The sequence below is a fragment of the Dunckerocampus dactyliophorus genome, chromosome 2 (genome assembly GCF_027744805.1).
Source record: "Dunckerocampus dactyliophorus isolate RoL2022-P2 chromosome 2, RoL_Ddac_1.1, whole genome shotgun sequence".
Lineage (NCBI taxonomy): Eukaryota > Metazoa > Chordata > Actinopteri > Syngnathiformes > Syngnathidae > Dunckerocampus > Dunckerocampus dactyliophorus.
The window spans coordinates 31,293,926-31,319,846 of record NC_072820.1 but is presented as its reverse complement, the minus strand read 5'-3'; the positions used below and the strand labels follow the sequence as shown (position 1 = coordinate 31,319,846).

The window sequence follows — 25,921 nt, the reverse complement described above, 5'->3', positions numbered from 1 at the left end:
CAAGATGAGAAGCACTGTCATCCAGGACAAGCTTGGATTAGAACCACTGCTCCTCTGCATTGAGAGGAGCCAGATGAGGTGGCTCGGGCGTTTGGTCAGGATGCCTCCCGGACACCTCTCTGGGGAGGTGTTCAGGACACTTCCAACCGGTAGGTGGACTCAGGGAAGACCCAGGACACATTTGAAAGATGATGTTTATCAACTGGCCTGGAAACGCCTCCAGATCCACCACGAAGAGCTGGACAAAGTAGCCGGGGAGAGGGAAGTCTGGGCTTCCCTGCTTAGGCTGCTGCCCACACACCTCGACCTCAGATAAGTGGAAGAAGATGGATGGATGGCTATTTGGATAATCAGGATATTTATTTATTACAATTTTAGATGGAAAAAAAATATTGGTCTCTATTTGTCACTACAGTATATTTAAATGCTGAGCATATCTTGACCTACATTGGATTTCATTTTTTATAAACACATCTTTTATCCTTTCAATTTTCCATAGTGGAAAACCCCTGACTTAGAGCAACAATTCTGCGTGTGAATTTGTAGACTTTTTAAAGCTTAAATATAGAACACAGTGTTCCTATATGCTATATGTTTAAAGCAGCTTGTACAGTGCAAATGCTTATGTAACTACTTTTTCTTTACACCCCACAGGGAAAATTCATCTGACTCACGAGAAGAAAAAAACTATTTGGAATGTAAATTCCCCCACACAAGCGTCATTTTAACTCCAAAGTAGGCGTCACCACGTCATTAAAACCTTAAATCTCACACTGCCGCCTTAAGAGGTGAAAGCGGCACTGAAGTATATTGGGCTGTCAAATCGAAAAAACAGGATTTACAGGTTTGGCTCCACTGTGTGTCAAATATGAAAGGATAAATAACCACTAATACTTTGCTGCGTCATCATTTATTGTGTTGCTCATGATGCTTAATTGCACTCATTGAGGTAAATAAAGCATGATTATGCCCACCCCCCAGTAGTAGTAGTGTTCATATTGTTTAAATTAATACATTAAAAAATGTAGACATATGCACTTATTTTGTAAGTAAACAGATTTTTCAATATTGTGTATTGTCCATATATATTTTTAAATATTTACTCATTATGAAGTGAGATGTGACTTGTTTACCTGTTCAGGTTTGCACTTGCTGCTTGGCCATAAGACCATACCAATGTGGATTAGTTATTTTTATAAAAGTATCATTTGGACTAAGTAAGATAGTTGTCCACAGATACGCCTTTTTAATTTTGCCCTTGCAACACGAACACGGCCGTGATACCATGCCGAAGTGTATTACAAGTACTTTTATAGGGTATAAATTTTGGCTAAGTAAGCTGTGTGACACAATGAAAACTGTTCATTTGGGGGAAGCATAATCTATACTACATATCTGAAAGTACAGGATAGACATTGGGCATTGTACCTAATTTTGTGACCAGTGAGTGTCCATATGAGTGTGCAGTGTTAATAATAAAAGCACTAAGTCTCTAAATCATTAGGGAAAGACTTCTGTCGCTAAAAGCAAAAAGGATATAAATATAAAGATATGTCCCCATTCAAGTTGACCTATTTACTGTATATCTGAGGGACAGATCACAGCAAACATCCTCTCCCAAATATTATCATCAAATATTCATCCCCCACCACCACCCTTCTCCTTTTTGATAATGGATGAGAGCTAGTGAAGGGGAAAAGGTGTGGAGAGCTGAGTGGAGTCATTGGTCTCCCCGCCCCAATAGAGAAGATTTGAGGACATCCATGCGTCCAATATGGACACTATTTATAGCCCCGAGGACTGCACTCTCTGTCCTCAACCATTTCATCCAAAGGCCCCCCCTGAGAACACACACACACACAGATCACTTATGTAAGGCACATTAATCGCACCTTTAAGCAGACTGGAGAGCAGCATGGGCATACTCATGCATTTGAATACTGGCTTTGAAATGCAAATATCTACACATGCAAATAAAAAGACGAGGAAGATATGACGTAATGTGTGTTTTTCTTTTAATTGAAATGACAATAGTTTGTTTACATGATGAAATGAATTGGAAATATTGTACATAAAAACGTTCAACATTCAATTTATAAAGCTGAGAACTAAGAGCACAGGGCCCTCTAGTGGCATACACAGGCATAAATCAGATAAGGCCACATTGACTTGAAAAGGGGTGTCCAAAATGCTGTTATTGGCCCTCTGCATATTGTAAAAATAAAATTGAATCTTTATTAATGACATATATTATTAGATATTCCACTAATTTACTTTTAAGCTGAGCTGAGCATACGTATATTCACCTACACTGGATTGGTTTTCTATTAGGATGGAATGGAGGCTATAGTTATAAACAGTGATTAGTTTGCATAGAGTAGCAGGCATGAGTATATTTGAGGTTAGTAAACAGGCATTAACATTATAGATTGTTCGAACCACAAAAAATGCTGAAATGTACAGTAACAAATAATGGCATGAGTGCAACATAATTCTTCGATTTCATATATATTAAACACTTCTTTTGGTGTCAGTTGACAGTGGCGACGGACCTTTTGGGGGCTGAAATAAAGGCAATTGTTCGGAATGGAAGATTAACTGGTTTGAAAGTACATCATTAAAAAAGTACAACAAAATACGCACTATGTACGGTAAGAGTGAAATACCTGTATTACCTCAAATAGTGGCAGAGGGTGCAAGGCGTTTATTTGAAGGATGTCTTTACTTGTACAAATGATGCCCATAGATGCTAATGCTTTAGCTGTGCGGCCTAGCAAGGCAAGACAAGCTCAAATTTAACTCTCCTAAAGTAGTACGAAAACCACAAAGGCACTTTTATGAAGTGTAATTTTGATCCAAGTAAGGTCTGAGCTGTTCTGATACTGTACGTGTATTCAGGTTTGCACTTACTGCACGGCCCATGAGACCATGCCGATATGTATTACAAGTACTTTTATAGGCTACAATTTTGGTTAAGTAAGACGTGAACTGTTCTCTGATGTCTATTCAGGTTTGCACTTGTATTACAAGTGCATGCATAGGGTATCATTTTAATTGACATGTAAGCTGTTCTCTGGTATACTTTTTCAGGTTTGCACTTGCTGCACGGCCATGAGACCATGCCGATGTGCATTTTGTTTGTTTACTTTATCAAATCAGTGATTTGTTTTAAACCTTTTTAAGCCATGGGTTGGGTTTTCTAAAGCAGGGGTGTCCAAAGTGCAGCCTGGGGGACAAACAATAAACAACCGAAATGGAAAAACAAGCAAAACAAAATTTTTTAAAAAGGAGAAAAAGTTCATACTAATAATATACAGGCTGTTTTTTCTTTAAACTTCTTAGCATATGTATATGCTTTGGTGTATAAAATGTAAAATATCAAAGTAGCACGTCCATCTTTTGATTTTTTAGTATGCGCTCCTCGGTGGAAAAAGTTTGGACACCCCTGGTCTAAAGAATAAAATTAAATCATTTATCATCATATAAGTAAAGCTAAGATTTTATGTCTAAAATACTATTGATTTTTTTTTACTATTTATGCATAAATAGTTACCGTAAATATGGGTGGGACACAGTGTTAGACATTCATTGATTACACAGTGGTAAAGTATTTCGTTTTGCATAAAATTTCAGGCACACACTTTCTTCTTTTTTGGTAATCGTGTCAAAATTCTATGTGTGGAGTATAGGCTATTTGGCAAGCATTGGCTACAACAAAGAAGCAAAAACAATGATGAATAAATGAATGTGAAGCATGAATAGACAACAAGTGAGCGTGAATAAAACACACTTATTGTAGATAGTCTACATGCCCCAGAGGTGATATCTGTCTAGACATACATTGAGTAGACACCTATCTTGTCCATTTTAGTCGTTACCGCCGCAAAGCTTCAACAGCAGCTTCTTGTAGTCCCCGGACGTGTCGCCCTAACAAACGCAAGTTAATGATACATATACGGTACACATGAACGAAGAGGGGGAGGAGGGGGAAATTTGTGCTACTTACAGAGATGTGAGTGTACAGCGACTTCCCGTAGGTCTTCAGATAGGCTTGCCTGATGTCCAGCATGTCTATCTCAGAGCGGGACACCATGATGCGGATTAGGGTTCTGTCCTTGGTCCCGGCACCCTGTTGATATATTAATGACGACGTGAGACATCACCTCACACGGCAAACACAACAGTGAGAAGAGAAGTGACGGCAGTACCTGCATGGCCTTGTGGAGGCGCTCTGCAAAGTAGGCAGGGGTGTTCTTGATGCATTTCACTAGGGACAAAAACACTACTTAGCATTCTTAGCACTTTGGTTTGGTTTGGTTTAGTTTATTTGAACATGAAGGTTACAATGGAATACATCTCATGAATCATTATTTCACAGTTCCACATGTCCAAAAGGAGTAGGAAGAAGCAAAGCTTATTTCATCCTACCCCCCATCCAAATCTACATCTTGTACAGTACATGTAGTTCACTTCCTGCATTCCATGTCATGTTTTCTGTGATAGTCAGGATAATACATAATAGATAACGGTAAGAGAGCCCCCCCCCCCCCCCCCCCCAAAAAAAAAAAAAATTATATATATATATATATACACATTTATAATAATAATAATAACAATACTAAATAAATAAATAAATAAATAAATAAAGAACAAAGCTTTTTTTATAAACCAAAAAAAATAACAAACCTGACAGAACAATCAAGACTCTTCTGCCTTGTATTTAGCAAACATCAACTGCTTGTATTGTTTTTTGAAATTTGCTCATCTCTGTACATTGTTTCCATAATTTAATTCCACACACGGAATGCTGTGGCTTTTCAGCGTTGTTCTCGCATATAAATGTTTTAGGTTTAATTTTCCTCTAAGATCATATTTCTCCTCTCTGATAGAGAAATACTTTATTAGGTTTTTGGGTAACAAGTTGTTATTAACTTTATACATTATTCTAGCGGTTTGAAAGTGTACTAAATCTGCAAATTTTAATATCTGCGATTTTAAAAATAAAGGGTTTGTATGTTCTCTATACTTGGTATTATGAATGATCCTCACTAATATGTAATATTAAAAATAGAGGGTTTGTATGTTCTCTATACTTGGTATTATAAATGATCCTCACTAATATGTGATATTAAAAATAGAGGGTTTGTATGTTCTCTATACTTGGCATTGTGAATTATCCTCACTAATATGTGATATTAAAAATAGAGGGTTTGTATGTTGTCTATACTTGGCATTATGAATTATCCTCACAGATCTTTTTTGCAGTACAGTGAGTGAGTGAAGATTGCTTTTGTAATTATTTCCCCATATCTCCACACAATACATTAAATATACTAATACTAAGGAACAGTACAGAGTGTGGAGTGATTTTTGGTCAAGAACATATTTTGCTTTATTCAATATAGATATATTTCTTGCCACCTTTTGTTGTATATATTTAATATGACATTTCCAACTCATTTTTTCATCTATTACTGTATAACCCCAAGGAATTTATATTCTTCCACTTTTTCAATATCCACTCCATTAATTTGTATTTGCTCGTACGTGTCCTTTCTGCTATTACCGAATAGCATTATTTTAGTTTTACTTAAATTCAGGGATAATCTGTTCCTGTCAAACCATGATTTTAATATGACCATTTCACCCTTGACATTTTTAATGAGTTCTTGTGTGCTTTCACCAGAACAGAAAGCGGTGGTATCATCCGCGAATAAGACCAATTTTAAGTCGTTTGTTACTTTACAAATGTCGTTAATGTACAAATTAAACAGTTTTGGTCCCAGTATGTACCCCTGGGGTACTCCACACGTGGTGTATAAACTCCCAGATGTATATTCTCCTAGCTTTACAAATTGTTTCCTCTTTGCTAGGTAGCTTTTAACCCAATTCAAGACTAAACCTCTAATTCCGTACCTTTCTAATTTTGAAATTAAGATAGTGTGATTAATTGTATCGAAGGCTTTTGTCAGATCCATGAATACTGCTGCTGCGCATCTTCTGTTGTCTATAGCAGTAGTGATTTCTTCCGTAATTTCGATCAGTGCCATAGAAGTTGAAATGTTGGCTCTGTAACCATATTGACTGCTAGCCAATAATTCATTCTTATTATTCTTCTTATTATTATTCTTTCAGATTTCTTTGAAATGTAAAGTGCAACTAAAATGTATTATGATTTATTATTATACTTATTATTATTATTATTAACCCTCTGTGGTCCCTGTAAATATTTTTATTATTTTAATCCTCTAAATGTCCACTTGATTCAATGAAGCCACTGTTTTTGCTTTGAAAAACACATACAAAATGAGTTATTTTCCTTATAATAAATGTTAGGATGCTGGGGCTCTATGTCAAAGATCAGGCTTACAGGGAGGGCTTGGATCCTTTAAACATGAAGTTATATGACATCCCCAATCAGACGTGTCGCGCATCAGCAGTGACTTACACCCCCCCCCCGAAATGTTGGCTTTTCAACCCTACTGAGGTTGCATTTCTTTTACAACGCAGCGAGCGACACTGTCTGTGAGCGCGCACCATTTTGCACTGTTTCGTTTATATTTACTTTGCTGGCCAAACGCCTCAGTAAGCGTTGACTGTCAGGACGGAAGTTCTGCTGCACCTCCACACTGGGGCTGTGGCATTCGGCTTAGAAACCATCGCTTTTGTGCCTTCAATCATATTAGCATTTGCTTGCGAACTTGCTGCTAGCACTCTTGTCTGTGAAGCCACTCAGTGGAGCCCCACCTCCACATGCTGGGACAAAGAGGCTGAATGGGTGACAGGAGGGTTCACTCTCGCCATTCATTCCACTATAGAACCACTGTGCACAGACACATGCAGAGTGAACCCTCTTGTCATCCAGCCTGTGTGGTACAGAGAGATGAGGAAAACAAACACGCGTACATCCATCCATACATCTATTTTCTTTACCGCTTCTCCTCATTAGGGTCGCGGGGGTGTGCTGGAGCCTATCTCAGCTGACTTCGGGCGACAGGCGGAGTACACCCTGGACTGATCGCCAGCCAATCGCAGACACGCATACATGCACATGTCAATTTATCAAGGCCGGCAAAATTATTGTGTTTTTTTTAAATCACTCGATTAATCAATTTATAGATTAGCATGACAGGCCTACATGTTCTGTGTGCGTACATGCACGCATTGTTGTGTGCATGCATCTGCATACGTGTGCCCTGTGTGTAATATGATTTGGAAGTGTGTGTGTGAAAGTATGGTACTACAGACATACTGTATGTCAGACATAAGTTGTGCATACAGCAAAGTTCAGTCTCTCCACCTCAATTACACAGCACACACGCACACACATGCACACATTACACGCGTACGCAGACAAGTGCACACGCATATCCGCACGACCATGCGTGCACGCAGGCACACAGATCTTGCATAGAGCTCATTGCTTCCCATACCTTCATTTATTCATGGTGGTCTACTATATTTAGCAAGTAATCAGAGAACTAAAGAGAGTCTTTTTTTAAAAAAAAAGCAACTACAGAAAAATCTAGGCTAGTGCAGACTTCTGCAGACTCAGCTATGCATGCACAAATCACTTTCTAGCATCATTGATTATGAATTGGAGTTGCAAGCTCCTCCCTCACTCCTCCCTCCCAACTGCAAAAAAAACCCCACTACATCAAGTAGCGATAGAAGAGCAGCTTGTGTGTAGTTCTAAACATATTTGCTTTGCTTTTCATGGAGATAATGACTTTTTGCAAATGTTTCATGGCCATCTTGGTCACCATGGACCACTGCGTCAGTAAGCCCCACCCCAACGCATCTGAGTCACAAAATAAGGAAACACTTATCACCTACAATGTGGAAATTGTCCAATCTCATTAACAGTAAACACAACAAATTGGACTAAATTTCAACAAAATGAAAATCTGGAATTAGAAAATGCGTTTCTATTGTCTAATTGTATAAATGTATAGAGACTGTTAGCACCACCAAGTATTACAGAAAATACCCTAACCAAAAACAGTGGATGAACTGTGATGTAAGGGCTAAGCTACGTGCTCGTTCGACTGCATTTGTCATGGGCACCGCTGATGACTACAAAAAGGCCAGATATGACCTGAGGAGGTCCATACGAGAGGCCAAAAGACAGTACAGACAGAAGCTGGAGGGCTACTATTCCACCTCAGACCCTCGGCGCATGTGGGCGGGGCTCCAGCACATCACAGACTATCGACAGCAGAGTAGCGTAGCCACGTCCAGCCAAACCACACTTCCTGATGAGTTGAATGAGTTCTATGCCCGCTTTGACACCCAAACTCCTGATGAGCAGAGAGGGTGGCTGAACCTGGGGAGCACACAGGACTCACCTCTCATGGTGACATCAGCTGATGTGCGCAGGGTTCTAAACAAAACAAACCCACGAAAAGCAGCAGGGCCAGACAACATCTCAGGACGTGCACTTCGGGTTTGCTCATCAGAGCTAGCTGATGTGCTTGCTGACATATTTAACTTGTCGCTTGCACAAGCATCTGTACCGACCTGCTTTAAGTCCACCACCATAGTGCCCGTACCCAAGAAGAGCAACGTGACCTGCCTGAATGACTATCGCCCTATAGCACTCACTCCTATTGTTATGAAGTGCTTTGAAAGATTAGTCATGACCCACATCAAAAAGAGCATCCCGGCGGCAACCGTGGACCCTCTACAGTTTGCATATCGCCAGAACCGGTCCACGGATGATGCAGTCAACACTGCCATCCACACAGCCCTTTCTCATCTACAGGGCCAGGACACATACGTCAGAATGCTATTTATAGACTATAGCTCTGCTTTTAATACAGTCTGCCCCCACAAACTCACAAATAAGCTCCTCACACTTGGCCTGTCTCCCTCCCTCTGTAACTGGGTGTTTAACTTTCTCACAGGCAGGCCCCAGTCAGTCAGAGTCCACAACCGCACATCCAGCTCAAGAATTGTGAGCACTGGGACCCCACAGGGGTGTGTGCTGAGTCCACTCCTCTACACGCTCTTCACCTACGATTGCGTGGCCTCCCAGAACAACACCAGCATCATTAAATTTGCAGATGACACTACAGTCATCGGACTGATCACTGGTGGTGTTGAAACATCATACAGAAGAGAGGTGGCGGACCTCATAGCTTGGTGTCGTGATAACAATCTCCTTCTCAATACAGATAAGACTAAAGAGATGATCATCGACCCAAGAACAAGGGAAAAGGAGCCGCATAGACCCCTGTTTATTGATGAGACTGAGGTGGAGAGGGTGAAAACCTTCAAGTTCCTTGGCACACACATCAGCGAGGACCTCACCTGGTCTCACAACACCCAACAAATTCTGAAGAAGTCCCAAAGGAGACTGTACTTCCTGAGAAGACTGAGGAAATTTGGCATGTCCACCACAATCCTGAGTTGCTTCTACAGATGCACTATGGAAAGTGTCCTTACCGCCTCCATCACTGTTTGGTACGGTAACTGTACAACACGTGATAGGAAGGCACTCCAGCGGGTGATCAAGACCTCACAGAACATTGTTGGGGCAGCCCTCCCCTCACTGCAAGACATTTATAAATCTAGAGTCCTACGCAGAACACACAACCTCATCAAGGACAGCACACATCCACAACACTCATTATTCACACTCCTACCGTCAGGCAGACGCTACAGGAGTTTGAAGTCCAGGACCACAAGGCTGGCAAACAGCTTTTACCCACAGGCCATCAGGCTCCTCAACGAAGCACTCGCACACGCCGCACGCAACACACGCACACACTCATAGCACTTTATTTATTTATTTATTTGTATTATTTACTTGTATTAATGTCTCGTCTGTTGTTGTTGCTTAATTTATTGGTATATATGTTTATGTGTTTATGTTTCTTATGTTCTGATTCTTTCATTTGTTTTCTTTCTTTTCTTGGGAGAATGAACAGAATAAGATTTTCATTGCATGGTATAACTGCTGTTGTACTATGCACATGACAATAAAACTCTTGAATCTTGAATCTTGAATCTTGAATCTAATTCTGTTCTAAACAGTAAATATGACAAATTGGACTATTTTTCAATAAAATGAAAACCCCAAATTTGAAAATGCATGTTTTTTTTATGTCTAATTCTAATGCGTTGAAAAATTTTGTTTCTAATGGAATTCAATGGGACGAAAGGGTGGGAAATTTGGACCCCGCATCAAAAGTTCAACCTTCAAAAAGATAACGTTCAGTTTTAACACTCTTAATGTTTGTTATTACAGTGGTACCTCGGCTAACATCCTCCCCAGTTAGTGCATTTTTCGGTTAACAACCCAAATTTTTGCCAAAATTCTGTCTTGGCTTGTGTTTGCCAACTTGTTTAGCGTCCAAAATACCGTCCGGTTTGCTTACGCCGCCATTTTGGATCAGACGCACAAGACAAAATCTTGTGATCCACGCACAATGCATTGTGGGCACAAAACTAGGTAAAAGTGATCTTAAATGTGCCCGCTGTCCATTCATTTGTCATTTGTAATTATTTTAGCATCATTTTCTACATGCAAAACCATAATTATTGTCTATAAAGGTGTTTTGTGTTAACATTTTGTGTTTCTGGAATGGATTAACTGGATTTACATGATTTTCTATGGGAAAATTTGGTTAGAGTCCGTTTTGGTTTGAGTTGGACATTCTGGAACGGATTAAAGGGATAGATAGTTTGGATTTTTTGACATGAAGTTGGGGCGATGATGAAGATGGGGATGTCATACAACTTCATGTAAAAAAATCCCAACTATCCCTTTAAGAAGGAAGAATTGTATATACAAAATGCACTTTGTCAAACTGAGTGCTGTTTCTCATACTGAGAGGGGTAAAAAGCACTAAACATGTTCTTGAAATGATACCTCCTATAGCTGGAAGTTATCATATTTATTAAGGCACAAGCTATGTTGCAGTCTTTCGAGTGTACAGTACAAATTAAGCCTGTCAAGAAATAAACTGCAATGAATACGTACCCACAGCCACCATGCCAGACTCCACGTTTCCAGACATTTCCCTGCAGATGCTCTTTTCGATGTCCCTACCGCACATCTGCTGGTACTCCTGGAACACTAATAACGACCACAATCATAAAGGTAAGCAATCTTGTACCAACATGTGTGAGCAAGAAAAGGGGAAGAAAAAAAAAGGTGCACCCACCTGCACGCAGGTGAGGCTTGCTGCGAGCGCACAGGATGGCATTGAACTGAGACTCATCTGTGCCCACTTTGTTCTCTCCGGCGGCATACAGTTTCTGTAACAGTAACACTGACGTTAGAACAGGAAGTGGAGGCAACGCATTAAGAAATGAGCGTCTTGCACATCGGTACCTGAGCGTCCTGTTTGGCGAGGGATATGTCAACGGTTTCCCTTTCATCGCGATTGCCCTGAAACAATCAAACACGTTAGCATAGTTAAAAATACAGACTGTACATGTGAGGTGCAAATAGGGCCATTTTGAATAGGATATTTAATTTTTTTTAAATATTTATTTTATTATTTTTAAGGTTTTAATTACAACACCTTATTTTTTAATAATTATTTTTAGATGGTAAAAATTACCAAATTATGTGTTTTTTTTAACAAAATAATCATAGAAAAAAAGTATATTATTTTAATGATTAAAAATCAGCTTAATTTGAACACACACAAAAAGAGCAGAACAAGTAGTTCAATATATTACAATAAAAAGTATTTTTTAAAGTAAAAAAAGGCACTAAACTTTGTTTTTCATTGTTTAAAATCTGTTCCCAGGTCTACCGTCGCCCGAGGCACTAAACTTTGTTTTTCATTGTTTACAATCTGTTCCCAGGTCTTAGGCTCCAACCTAGTTGGGCCGAGATGAATTGCACCCTCTGTTGGTCTTCGAGATGCAGTGACCACACTACAACACCTCCTTTATATAAAGAAACGTTGATTAACTCAGTTGTGAGCGCTCTTAATAGGAAATGTGATGAATGAAAATAAGCTACCTGGCAGAGGGAAACCAGTAGCCTGCGAAAGTGACCAGAAGTATCACTGCTGATGGCATCTTCCAGGCTTTTCCCGTACTCTGGAAACAAGGCACAGCATTTTAATGAAAAACTGCACTTTTTAAAAAAAGTTTGCCCATCATCCACAATCCTTATTTGAGACATGAACACATGTCTTTCTCTTTTCTGTGCATTATGAAGATTTAAAACTGCTAAAAACAGACAGGTAAGAATGCACATAATGGGACACACCTATAAAGCCTTCTGGAAAGAAAAAAAAAAAAAAAAAAACGCCAACAGAGATTCCATTTATATGTGACCTGCGTTTAACCAAGCTACAGCGACATTGTTATTATTATTGTTATTAACATTGTTACGGCAAAAAAAATACATTACTGGCGTAGTGACACCTCACTACACCACATAGGCTAGCGCCTTGCCGGCTAGCTTCATCACAAACTCGCTCAGAGCGCGTCAGCACCGCCCTTACAATGCCTCAGGCCACGACCAATGCTACACATTGGAGTTGCTGCGACTGCTGCTGTGTTTTTGTTTTTGAAAAGGTTAACGCTAGGTGTAGCATTCCTTTCTATGTTGCTATGTGAAATCAATGTGCCCAGGAAGGAAGAGTTCCGTTAATGCTTAAAATGACCAAGATAGTGTAAGTATTACATGTTATCATGAATGTACCTGTTACTACATGGTACAGCATGTATATAAAACCACAAAACGTTGTTCGAGGTTTTTGGAGGTGTTTTAATTGCGGCCTTTGTACGCGGCAAAGGTGTGTCCAATTACATGCATTAATTACCTGCCTCTTTTTTAGCTGTTTTCATATCTTTACAACGCACAAAAAAAAGAGAAAGATATGTGTGTTCATGTCTCGCATAAGGATTGTGAATGATGGGCAAAATTCCCCAAAAAGTGCAGTTTTTCCTTTAAGGGAAATGCTATCAATTTGCATTACCATGACAATGGTTTGGACTTGTTTAGCCACTAAGCACACGCACTACATACTAGATCTTTCCCAAAATATTCATAGTATTCAGGTAGTTTTATTCGTTTTCTACAAGGAAAATAGTCAGCATAGTAACTAACCAGATTTGTAAATAGAAGCAATTTCACGAATTTCTGCATTGGAACGAGATGAGAGGATCTCGATGAGACAAGCCTCATCTGTTCCTGCACCCTGAAGGAGAAAAATTAGGACAAACCATGGGAAACATTAATTATTGTTGGGACTTATTCTGAAAAGAAAATAAAACCCAAATGACAGGAAATTCGTAGGCAACCTTTATAGCTTCTCTGAGCTCAGACGCATCAAAGCGCGTAGGGCTCATCAACATCGCAAGAGCCAGCTTCTCAAAGTTTCCAGTCAGCTCAGACTTCAGATCGTGGACTAAATCCTGAAAAGAGGAAAAACAAAATCATCAAGGCCAGGAATAGTCATAAAAGGAAATGCGTGTTTGTGAAGAATCTCTGTCCCCAATCAAATACACAAGTCAACCCCTCCCCTTGTGAGGTTTGATCACCAACCTTCCCATAAGTTGTCTTGTAGGCCGCTACCATGGGAACCCTCTGCTTGTTAGTACGGCTGCCCAAAAGCTCAATAATGGCGTTTTCATCGGTACCTGAGCGAGACATGCATTATGCTTATCAAAAAAAGCAGAGAAAAAACAAGAAGACACGATTAGGTGAATGTACTCACCGAAACCTTTCATGGCTTTTCGAAGAACCTCCACGTCCCTCAGAGGGTCAGCCCCAGGGAAGTCCTTTATAGAACCCCTGTAGCCTTTCTGTTGATCAAAATACATTTAAATGCAAGTAAGAAAAAAGCAGTGCTGGGGAGTTATGTGAAAAAATGTATTAATACAAATGAGTAATAAATACATTTACATAGTAGTCAAAAAATGTTACTGATTTTTATACAATTTGTTTAAAAATAATTAAATTAATCAAATTTAATAATAAAAAAAATAATATATTGAATAAATAAAAATAAATAATAAAATAATAGTGTATATTTCCCATCCATCCATTTTCTATGCTGCTTATCCCCACTTGGGTTGCGGGGGTATTGTGTATATTTTATACAATTTCATTTTTAAAAGTAGTACAACTAGCACGGTGGCCAAGTAGTTAGCATGTTGGCCACACAGTCATGAGATTTGGAAGATCTGGGTTTGGATCTCTGTTGGACGTCTGTGTGGAGTTTGCATGTTCTCCCCGTGTGTGCATGGGTTTTCTCCGTGTACTCCGGTTTCCTCCCACATTCCAAAAACATGCATGTTAGGTTAATTGGAGACTCTAAATTGTCCATAGGTATGAATGTGTGAGTGAATGGTTGTTTGTCTACATGTGCCCTGCGATTGAGTGGCTACCAGTCCAGGGTGTACCCCACCTCCCACCCAAAGTCAGCTGGCATAGGCTCCAGCATACCCCTGCGAGACTAATGAGGCTTAAGCGGCATAAAAAATGAATGAATGAATATAATTCACATTAAATAATCATAAATGTAATACACTAAAATATTAAATCAATCAAATAATTGTATACATTTTCTACTATTTACTGGAACAATTGTTAATTTAAGACAATTTGATTTAAATCATAAACAAAATACATTTAAATATGATATAAATCTAATATGGCCGCACGGTGGTCTAGTGGTTAGCACGTTGGCCAACACAGTAACAGCCTGGAGATCGGGAAGATCTGGGTTCGATTCTCCCCTGGGCATTTCTGTGTGGAGTTTGCATGTTCTCCCCGTGTGCGCGTGGGTTTTCTCCGGGTACTCCGGCTTCCTCCCACATTCCAAAAACATGCAGGTGAGGTTAATTGGCGACTCTAAATTGTCCATAGGTATGAATGTGAGTGTGAATGGTTGTTTGTCTATATGTGCCCTGCCATTGGCTGGCCACCAGTCCAGGGTCTACCCCGCCTGTCGCCCGAAGTCTGCTGGGATAGGCTCCAGCATACCCCCGCGACCCTAATGAGGAAGAAGCGGTATAGAAAATGGATGGATGGATGGATAAATCTAATAATTATACTGATTTCATACAATTTCTTTAAAAATATTTAAATAAAATGTAAATTAAAATACATTCCTAAATGTATTTTTAAAAATGTGTTATATAATTACATGTACTGTATACTGTATTTTATAAAACAATTATTCAAAAATATAATGAATAATAAATCAAAAATAAGTATAATAGTGTATTAACTGTACATAAATTGATCTTACAGGTATGGCAGGAGCCTGAGGGTTGGATGGAACCCCACTTCCATACCCAGGCATCGGGGGGTTGGTGGCAGGGCCTCCACTGGGGTAGTTGGGCATGGGTTGCTGGCCTGGTGCGGCCCCCCCTGGGTATCCCTGCGGAGCCCCTCCTGGCTGCAAACAGAGGACAGCTGTGAATGCTTTAAATAGAAGAGAACAGGGCTGGTGGAGATAATGTGATTTAGCCTGTCCATATGGACAATAAGAGGTGGGGCAACAGGATTTTACGTACCGCACCAAAGCCCCCTGGTGCTGCCCCCCAGCCACCACCTGTAAAAAGCATTGACAAGAAATCAGCTTAATGTTTTGTTTTTATGAATGACTTGCAATCTCACCTCCTTGAGGCATGGATGGATATCCTCCTGCTCCAGGCTGTGGTTGGTATCCCCCAGCCTGAGGTGGGAAGCCTCCAGTGGAAGGAAGGTAACCGCCGCCCGCCTGAGGAGGGTAGCCCCCTGCTGCGGGAGGGTAACCCCCAGCTTGTGGGGGGTAGCCACCTGCCTGCGAGGGGTAGCCTCCTGCTTGGGGTGGGTATCCCCCGGCTGCAGGAGGGTAGCCTCCTGCTTGGGGTGGGTAACCCCCGGCTTGGGGCGGGTAGCCCCCAGCTTGGGGCGGGTAGCCACCCGACTGAGGTGGGTAGCCGCCTGCTTGTGGTGGGTATCCACCTGACTGGGGAGGGTAACCTGGATAGCTCATCACCACAATCTGAAGATGACAGAAGTAGTAGTTAGTTCTGAAAATGTCATATAAACAAGAAGATAACTTCCTCCGTTTGGTTCCCCAATAGTGTGGCTTCGCTACGGTAGTGACGATCATTAGGAACCTTTTCCTCCACAGTGAATGCTACTTGAAAGCTAACAAAAGATCCTATTTACAGTGCATTCATGACAGCTTCTCTTTCTGATTGGATGGGCTATTGTTGACATAACACAACTGGTGCAACTGAGGGGGTATTCTGCGAAGCAAGTTTAGTGGGTTAGCGCGCTGTGTTTAGTGGGAAGCTGGACTTGCCTGTTCAGTGAAGGTAGCAGTCTTAAAGGAGCTGTATCACCATGGTAATTAGGCTTAAGTCACAACCTGGTCCCAGGCTTTTAGCTTAAAATCCATCCATCCATTTTCTATACCGCTTCTTCCTCATTAGGGTCGCGGGGGCATGCTGGAGCCTATACCAGCTGACTTCGGGCAACAGGCGGGGTACACCCTGGACTGGTCGCCAGCCAATCGCAGGGCACATATAGACAAACAACCATTCACACTCACATTCATACCTATGTCATACCTATGGGCAATTTAGAGTCGCCAATTAACCTCACCTGCATGTTTTTGGAATGTAGGAGGAAGCCGGAGTACCCGGAGAAAACCCACGCGCACGGGGAGAACATGCAAACTCCACACAGAAATGCCCAGGGGAGAATCGAACCCAGGTCTTCCCGATCTTCCCAAGCTGTTACTGTGTTGGCCAACGTGCTAACCACTAGACCACCGTGCAGTCCTATCTTAAAATCGGCTATGAAAGTGCCACTGTTTAATTTAATCTAATTCGGCGATGGCGTCACCATTTAACATACGTAGCCCCCAAAAGGACATGGAGGAAAAAAAAGAGAAAAAAAGCATTACCTTATGATATTATCCATCTATAAGCAAGATAGATTTTCAGCCGAGGGAATACACCAGATATGCTCACATGACCACCAGGAATAAAATACAATATGAAATATTAATAATTAGGTCAACGTTAGCAGTCCTTGCCACATAGTGGTCACAACGAGATACAACAAGAAGACATTTCAAAGATGAGTTGTTGCTCCAATTTATTTATTTTTTTAAATGGATAAGTGTTAATATGTCAAAGTGCAATGCTGAGCGTTGACAAATGAAAACTAGCAGGGTATAAATGTGTAAATCAGTGTTAACTTGCGCATTACATGCTCAGCGTTATTCTGTCAAGGGTCCTCATTCCTCTCTGTCTTGGCGGCAACAGTTCTGCTTTTATCTGTCATAATCTTTTGGGGACTCCTCATAACGTTCCATAATAATTACTTACTCATTGTTTGTCAAATACACCAGCCGGGATGGCTACATGTTTGAGCGGAAGTAGAATGATATGACGTCAAACACCCCCAATTATGTGAACGCGCACTTAACACAAAGCCAAACTTGACCAAGTTAGTTGAGAACCACCTTTGCAGTACCGTTTAATTCTGTTTGGGGACTTAGGTGTTATTGAGCTGCATCTTGAGCACAAAGCCTGGGTTGGTTGAGCCACTTTCGCAGAATACCTCCTGACTCTTCTCATAGTCATGACTATTTACTTTATTGTTTACCACCCGAGTATATACAGAAATCAGTATTTATATAGTTGCAATTGTGTTTTAAACTATTACATTTAAACTAAATTACTCCCAATATGTGTTGTTTTGATTATGAACGTAAAGACCTCATGAGACATTCGAGGGGTGGCTGGCTGTAAGTTTTTCCGGGTTTCACCATTTGACCGTGAAGAGAGGAAAATAACCACCACAATCACTTACACAAAAAACAAAAGAGGAACTAACGGTGAGCAAGAGAGTGCATATTACGTTCCAGAAAAAAAAGATGTTTGACATTTTCGGATGATCATTTATTTAAAATACTTATTTCCCCTTATACGATTTTATTAAGTGTGTTGGAATGGAGAATTACAACACAAACGAAGCTATTAATTCCGACCAACTCGGTGGTAAGATGCCGTTAAACCTAAAATAATAATAATGATAATTAATAATGGTGACGATGTAATAACATACAAAATCGGTTGAATGTTCTTATAGTCGCCACTTATCTCAAATAGTAGTTGTTGAGCCTAATGTCCTCAACGTTACATAACTTGCCTCGAGGGAGTTCATGTAGAATCCTAAAGGCTACTAGCATTTAACTAGCTACTAGCAATTAGCTGGCTAGCTCGATCGCTCGATAGCTAGCTGTTTCCCTAAAATAAACTGTCGTTAAAATGGGGAGCGACAGTCGCTTGAATTGCTGTTGTGTAACGTTCTTCTTGTGCTGGGGAAGAGAAAAACATCCGAAATGATTCATTCCACCGGGAAGTGTCAAGCAAACATCAAGTAAATAAACGGCACAACAACGACGAGAACAATGATGGACGTCGTCGTGTTATAGTGTCGTTTCAATGATAGTTAATGTTATGTTGTGATTAAATGGAGTAAGAATGCACTTACTTGTTAGAGGGTGCTGTCGGCTGCAGGAAGAGTCTCAACAGGCAACAGCAGAAGAGAATGGTAGAGGGCGTGTCCTTGCAAGGCAGCATAAGTAAATTAACCTTTGCCTAAGTTTGCGCCCTCTTTGGGCAGTCACCATTGTTGACTCTGGACCCAGTGAATCAGCTGCCTTCAGGGGCCCCAAAGGCGGGGAAGGTAGGGCAATTCCAAGGGCCCATGACTGACAGTGGCCCCAGTAAATAGGTAAATAATTGTGCTATCTGCCTGGTTGTGATTTAAAAAATATATACTGTAGATATAGTCAGACGATTAAACGATTAAAACAATCTCTTGTATTTGGTAGTAACAGTTAAATATCCACATTGACCAAAAGTAAACTTCATATTGACTGACTACCCACCATAGCTACATGAAATGGTTTTGTCCACTACCCTTCACCATGCTTCATAGCTGCAGTGTGTTGCCTGTGAGTCACAGAGTAGAGTGAAACTATGCTGCCAGTGCCGAGTAAAAAAATGTCTGGGAGTGGAAAAAGTAAAGGGAGAAAGATGTGAGAAGAAAGGCAAACGAAAAGGGTGTCAATATGTGACAAGTTTTTTTTTGTAGCCTAGCCAGGCTGTGTGTCTTGGAAATGAACCAACCGTTAGCTTAATGTCCACAATTAAATAAGCTATCACAGTGCTAGCATGTTGTGTTAGCCTTCATGTCACTCCTTTTTAACCAACATTTAATTAGCACATATAAATGTTTAGCATGTATTATTAGTTGTCGCTCCCCCATTTACCAGATTTGACAACAAATGAGTCAGCAGCAGCCTTTTGTCCCCACAGCTTTAACCCTCCCTGTCCCAGTGAAGAAGGTTAGCAAGACATGTTCAATGACCAGCCCCTTTTTAAATCATTGCAGGGAATCTGTGGGAATAACAAAAAAAGAAAAATGTTTTTGTGATGACAGAAACTCAAACACAAATGATCTTTTCACATAATGATTCCATTTAAACTGTATTTTCTTGTTGGCAGATTTAAAAGTGAATGTACTGTATAAGTAATTTTATATGTATGTGTTTTATAAATATTTTGGAATTTTACTTCTAAAATGGTGGCTGTGGCTGTCTATTGTTTTTTGGTATTCTGTTACCATGGTGACCCATTAGCGCACCATACAAGACCAGTATTAACAATTCTTGGCATTGTATGGTATGGTCAGGCGCGGATTTAGAGGGGGGTGTGGGGGGTGTACACCCATCTGACATGCATCTGAATTATGGGCGCGTGGTGGACGCATATGCCAGAATGCAACCGAGACGCATGCTATTCCTGAACCCACTGTCAGGCTGATAATTTACATTGGACATTGAACGTGTGCTGTACGTGGCTATTCAGGTGGAGGTGCAAAATAAAGGTTCTGGCATCATGACTATAAGGAAAACTGTTGTCTATTCTCAATGAAAATTATCCAGAAAAGCAATCCCCAGTGACATAAAATTATACTCAAATCCTCGGAATTTACAGCTGCTTCAAATTGGAAAATTTTCAGGAAATTGAGCTAAAATGGGTTTCTCCTAGTACCGGTAATTTTATATATGGAATGTTTTGGCTTAAACGATATATTCCAACGATAAAAATAACAACAAACTCTTGAAATTAAGGACATAAAATTGGCCTCAGATATCACCAGATTGTAGGAAATGAGGTCTAATTTTACAATTTTTTCTGGGGGAGGGCCCCCAGACCCCACGCTGCATTTCCAACACCTCGGCCTACGGCCTCGGTCACACCCCCCGTTTTAAAAAAAGCTAGATCCGCCCCTGATTATATACTTGTTTCAGATATGCTTATACTACATTCAGGGACATCACGTGATTACATGTGACGTCTTAACAGTAGCTCGCGAGCCGGCTGGAGACCCTTTAGAAGATAATGTTTTCTTTCGATTGCAAATACTGAATAAAGTTACCATTACCAATGACACTGTCCAATATGTTTAGTATCATCATTGTCGTGGTGCTGCTGTGCACCACTGCAAACTACAGTACTCTCCATACATTTTCTGACAGTACAATCACCTAAAAACACAGACATATTCAAACAGTGCAGTGTTGTGCGAGATGTTGCCATACTCAGCCGTAACACTAAGGGGCGGCAGTGTGCACGTCTTTCCATCTACTCGGTGTTACCCATCCATCTTCTCTGCCGCTTATGTTGGCGCCTATCCCAGCTGACTTTGCGAGAGTTGGGGTAGACCCTGGACTGGTAGCAAGTCAGTCGTAGGGCACATATAGACAAACAACCATTCAAACTCACATTCATACCTATGGACAATTTAGAGTCTCCAATTAACCTAATATGCATGTTTTTGGAATGTGGGAGGAAACCGGAGTACCCGGAGAAAACCCACGCACACACGGGGAGGGGTCTCCGTGTCAGCTGCAGGAATATCTATTTTATTTACTCATTATTTAGCTTTGCATAAAAAAACATCAATTTGAGAAGCAAAAAGTTGAGTCACCTACTTTGCACTGATACTGCAGGCGGAATCCTCGTCACGGGGCTTCCAGGGAGTCCACAGGGAGACCGCAGGGAGTCCCCCCACCACCGCCGCCGACACAAATCACACCCACCCAGCTGCTGGGGGGTTAAAGGAAAGAGGGGCGACCCAGTTGGACCACACCAATCTCACCGGCGGTCCTGACAGAGCTCAGACCGAGAAGAGGCGTCACGATGTCGGCTGTGGAGGCGTCAGCGTACCAGCCCGCTGCGGCACATCTACTCAACTGGGTCTACATGTCGCTGCAGGACATGCCGAGCCGCGGGGTCGATGCGCCAGACTCGAACAACTCGGAGCCCAGCGCTGCTGATCTGACCACCAACTATCTTAACAACTTCTTACGCGTGAGGAGTGAGGTAGAGGCTTTGTATCGTCATGATTTAGTGATCATTTTTGGAAAACACTTTTAGGAAACACTTATTTGCCTATAAAGCCTTCTGAAAACAACTCAACTCAACTCAAAGTGTCAACACTTTATTTACATATAATGTGACGTGCATATTAACCAAGTTACAGCGACATTGTTACTATTATTATGTTATTATTATTATTAATTATTATTATAATTATTAATAGTTATTTTTATTGTCACGCCGATCAAACTATGTGACTGGCACATTGACACCTTGCTACACCACATTGGCTAGCGACTAGCCGGCTAGCAACTAGCTGCACACACTCGCCCGCAGCGTGTCAACGCCACGCTCACAATGCCTCAGGCCACTACTGAAATGTAACACTACATATTGGAGCTGTGTTTTTGGTTTTGAGTTTGGAAAGTTAATGCTAGGTGTAGGTGTTTGTTTCTATGTTGCTATGTGAAATCAATGCACCCAGGAAGGGCGTTCTGGTAATGCTTAAAAGGACTAAAATACAGCAAAAATACTGTAAGTATTCCATGGTATTACGAATGTACCTGTTACTACGTGGTTACAGCATGGATATAAAACCACAAAACATTTTTGTAGGTGTTTTAATATCGGTCTTGGTAGGTGTGTCCCATTACGTGCAATAATAAGCTGTCTCTTTTTATCTGTTTTTGGATCTTTAAAACACACACAAAAGAGAAAGATGCCTCACAAGGATTGTGGATGATGGGCCAAATTTAAAGAAAAGTGCAGTTTTTACGTTTTTTACATATATTTGATTATAAGCGTAATATTATGAGAAGCAACGAATAAAGTTGTAATTTTTGGAAAATGATGTTGCGGAAAAAGGTATGTTATGAGAATAAAGTCAAAATATTATGGGAATTATGTCATAATTACGAGAAGAAAATTTACAAGAAGAAATTTTAAATAGCTGGGAAAAAAAATCAAAAGCAGAAATGGGAAAAAAAAACCCTGTGGTTTTCTGAGAATAAAGTCAAAATAGTCAGTCAAGTCAAAATATTAAGAGAAAAAAAAGTCCTATTCTAATGAAAAGAAAAGTCACAATTTTTATAAGAATAAACTCAATTATGTGGAAAAATAATGACATTTTAGTAGCAAAGAGTTGAAATGTTAAAGATTTTTTTTTTTTCTATAAAGTCATACTCATGAGAAAAAAAAACTAAACTAAATAAAGTTGTAATTTTTAGAAAATTAGGTTGAGGAAAAGTATAACAATGTGGCAATAAATTCAAAATATTATGGGAATGAAGTCATAATATTACAAGAAGAAAATTATTTAAGAAAAAAGTTGAAATATTTGGAAAATTTCAAAAAACAACAACAAAAATGGAAAAAAAGAGCAAATGTTCATACTAATAATAGGCTTTTTTAGCGATATCACAAAGCTGAGATGCAGTTTTTTTCTTGAAATATATGTAACATTTTAGCATATATTGCTTTACAAAATATCAAAGTGTCTCTTGCATTCTTTCATTTTTCACTATATGGCCCTCACTGGAAAAAGTTTGGACACCCCTGCTGTAGATGAAATGATGCAAATATATAATATCACAGTTACTACAGCAGGTATTAATAACATGACAATATTGTTTAGATTTGATGAAAATATCGTATTCGTACCTTAATCGTCTTTGTAAGATTAAAAATGTTTTGTTTTTGCAAAATGACATAGCACCTGTTTACGTTTGCTGTGCAGTTGGCTAACACATTTTGATTGCACCGATGTGTAGACACTAAATATGATAACATTTAGAATCGGTACGAGAAGCATCTGAAATTTTATCTCGGTTTAGCATGAAATTGTTAAAATTTGACAAAAATATCTCGATCGCCAGCGATTGACAGTATATATCTGCTATCATTTTTTGCTATAGCAAAATAAGTAACCTAGTACTACATTGGACTGCTTATGTTTGTTGGTTAACAATTTTTGATTGCACACTGGACCTAGCAGACACTAAACACAATAAATCGGATAATACAATATTGAAACTGCACATATTGCGTGACGAACTGAAAGGCTATTTGCTGTGTTGCTAAGTTGAGGGGCACAAAATATACGTTATTATTGACTTATTGTTGACTTTTTTTGGCACAAGAGCTTCCACTCTTTCTCGACCTTGCAGTTAAGCTAGCCGCACACGCAAAAAAGTCAAGTTACTACAGTGGAGATTCACTTAGTGCAATGGCACCGGGTGTCAAGAGTCACGTTCAACCTCGGGTGCCACAGCGCGATGACAACAACGCCGGTTGTGCAGCGCAAATAGGAGCAGTTGGCTCGTGAGAAAAAAGGTCATTTTGTTCGAAGTCAGGAAATGGACACTATGGCCTGACAGTAGACGCATTTGCAATGAGATAATGGTGAGCACTGTTTGAGGAAAATGAATCAGTCTCATGGAGTTTCACTGAAGAATTCCATCGATGACATTCTGCTGTAGCTTTAAATGAAAACTAAACTTTGTTTGCAATTTTGCCTATCATCCACAATTCTTGTGTGAAACATGACTACACGTTTTCCCTTTTCTGTGTTCTAAAGAGAAAAAAACAGCAGGCATGTGGGAGCTAACAATGCACATAAGGGGACACGCCAATTTTGACTATAAAGCCCTAAAAAACCCTCCAAAAAATGCCAACAATGTTCTATTTACATAACTGATCTGTATATAAACCAAGCTACAACGACATTGTTGTTGTAACAGCTAGGCCTGTCACGATAATCAATAAATCAATTAATTGCACGATAAATAAAAACAAACTCGATAATTTTGCTAGCCTCGATATGTTGACATGTGCATGAGTATTTCTTTTCCTCCTCTCTCTTTACCAAACAGGCTGGATGACAAGAGGGTTCACTCCGTATCTATCTCAACACCTGGGCACGTTGGTTCTATAGCGGAATGAACAGAGAACAAAAGTGATGGTTTCTAAGGCGAATGTCACAGCTTCAGTGTGGGAATATTTTGTTTTTAAACAGAATTAACAAGGTGAGCCCATGAACACTGACGAGCCGATATGTTGCATTTGTGGGAAAGTGGTGGCGGAGAAGAAGAGGAATATGTGCACCCCCAACACAACCATCCTGTCCCACCTGACAGTCAACACTTACTGAGATGTTTGGTCGGCAAAGTAAATATAAACAAAACAGTGCAAAATGGTGCGCGCTCACAGACAGTGTCATTCGCTACATTTTAAGTGCTTCTGTTAAAGAATAATACCCAGTGCTCATTATTTATTAAGTTGTTTACAGAGACTTGATTGTTTGAGGTTATGATTTTTATTTCAGTGCAATTTTTGCTGAAAGAGCCCACTTCAATTTCATTTGTTTTTTTTTCTTTTTTTGTTGTTCAATTTATTATGTTGTTGTTAAATTAATTTTATTTGAAAACACTTGACAATCCCATCACAGTGCTAAATACACCTGAGAAATTAAAGTTCACTGCTTTTGATACGGTGTACTCCCATTATTTTGCCATATATTATCATTACATTAATGAAACAAATGGTCTCAAAATAATAGTATCCTTTATAGGCAATAATTTGTAAGACAAAAGTTGTTATTGTGACAGGCCTAGTAGCAGTTAACACAAAGAACTATTTTTCTGGCGTACTGACTCAGGATCAGTATCATGGTGACTTACTCCATGGACAGTTGTCTGTCTGCTCCATCTGGACTGGGGCGTCTTTGCTACTTCATTTTCGGTAGGAGTAAAAAAGTTTGTACCATTGCAGGTACCAGCGCTACCAGTTCTTTATTGATTGTAATGCAGTATCATGGAGCAATGTCGTCCTCGCCATATACACAAAGCTTTTGCATCGATGGTAACACTGTATGCCACTAGTGCAGCTGAAACACTCCATTTGTGTGGGTATGGCTTGGCAAACTCCACATTCACACCACCAAGTCCTGACTCTCTCACTACCCAACGCTTCACCCTCTCTTCTTGTCCGCTCAGCTTCTAAAACCTATAGCTCATCCTTTGTATATTCAGGCTCAAAAAGATAAGGTTCTGGATCCCCATTTGTCCAAAAGTTGTCATCAGCGGTGGCACTAACGAAGTCTGCCATGACTAGTAGCTGCTAACAGACTCTCTATGCTGCTATTGCTGACGGAAGCAGTGTTAGTTCCTATCTATGGGCTCTGTGAAATCAGTGCGCCCAGGAAAGATGACCCTATTTCTGACACAGTATTGTACTCTTGTATCATGTTTTACGATGTTAAGCCATTTAGCACCTCCGTCTCTTTCCTTTTGCTCCCTTCCGGCAGTCCTTCAACAATAACTTGTGCAAGGCCTCCTCGCCCTGCGGTTCCCTTAGCAACATCGTGGAAGGCCTGAGCTCTCTGGCGGACCACTTTTCGGACCTCTCCCTGTCCCCCAACTCCTGCAAACACAGTAGCAAGAGGCCTCCCCCGCCCAACTACCTCTGCCACCTTTGCTTCAACAAGGGTCACTACATCAAAGATTGTCCTCAGGTAAGATGGGCACAAAGACTGCTTCCATGG

At 40.2% G+C, this 25,921-nt stretch overlaps 2 protein-coding genes across 6 annotated transcripts in view; one reads left to right on the top strand and one right to left on the bottom strand.

Moving 5' to 3' along the window:
- Nucleotides 1-1,998: 1,998 nt before the first annotated feature.
- On the bottom strand, nucleotides 1,999-18,700 carry anxa11b (annexin A11b). The gene is made up of 15 exons (XM_054753937.1): nucleotides 18,482-18,700; nucleotides 15,602-15,971; nucleotides 15,499-15,536; nucleotides 15,231-15,380; nucleotides 13,692-13,779; nucleotides 13,520-13,614; nucleotides 13,276-13,389; nucleotides 13,082-13,172; nucleotides 11,984-12,063; nucleotides 11,342-11,398; nucleotides 11,172-11,265; nucleotides 10,988-11,083; nucleotides 4,209-4,267; nucleotides 4,007-4,129; nucleotides 1,999-3,927 (listed from the first exon to the last, which is right to left on the bottom strand). Exons 2-15 carry the CDS (start codon nucleotides 15,960-15,962, stop codon nucleotides 3,868-3,870), a joined length of 1,506 nt encoding a protein of 501 aa, XP_054609912.1. The 5' UTR covers nucleotides 15,963-15,971; nucleotides 18,482-18,700; the 3' UTR covers nucleotides 1,999-3,867.
- LOC129168540 (zinc finger CCHC domain-containing protein 24-like) overlaps nucleotides 17,771-25,921 on the top strand; it is a 17,185-nt gene continuing 9,034 nt past the window's right edge. Inside the window, exons 1-3 of one of the 5 annotated variants that reach the window (XM_054753958.1) lie at nucleotides 17,771-17,822; nucleotides 21,012-21,384; nucleotides 25,685-25,891. In XM_054753958.1, the coding sequence (XP_054609933.1) occupies nucleotides 21,202-21,384; nucleotides 25,685-25,891 (390 nt within the window). In that variant the 5' untranslated portion in view covers nucleotides 17,771-17,822; nucleotides 21,012-21,201. Of the gene's footprint in view, nucleotides 17,823-17,969; nucleotides 17,986-18,608; nucleotides 18,725-21,011; nucleotides 21,385-22,884; nucleotides 24,405-25,684; nucleotides 25,892-25,921 lie in introns of those variants that run through there. The other 4 variants (XM_054753968.1, XM_054753949.1, XM_054753987.1 and 1 more) reach the window with 4 other exon arrangements.

Coding starts and splice junctions, on each gene's coding strand:
- anxa11b (XM_054753937.1), bottom strand. CDS start 15,962: ATGAGCTATCCAGGTTACCCTCCCCAGTCAGGTGGATACCCACCACAA. Junction 15,537..15,601: donor TCCATCCATGCCTCAAGGAG/GTGAGATTGCAA, acceptor TGCTTTTTACAG/GTGGTGGCTGGGGGGCAGCA. Junction 3,928..4,006: donor CGCTGTACACTCACATCTCT/GTAAGTAGCACA, acceptor TGCGTTTGTTAG/GGCGACACGTCCGGGGACTA.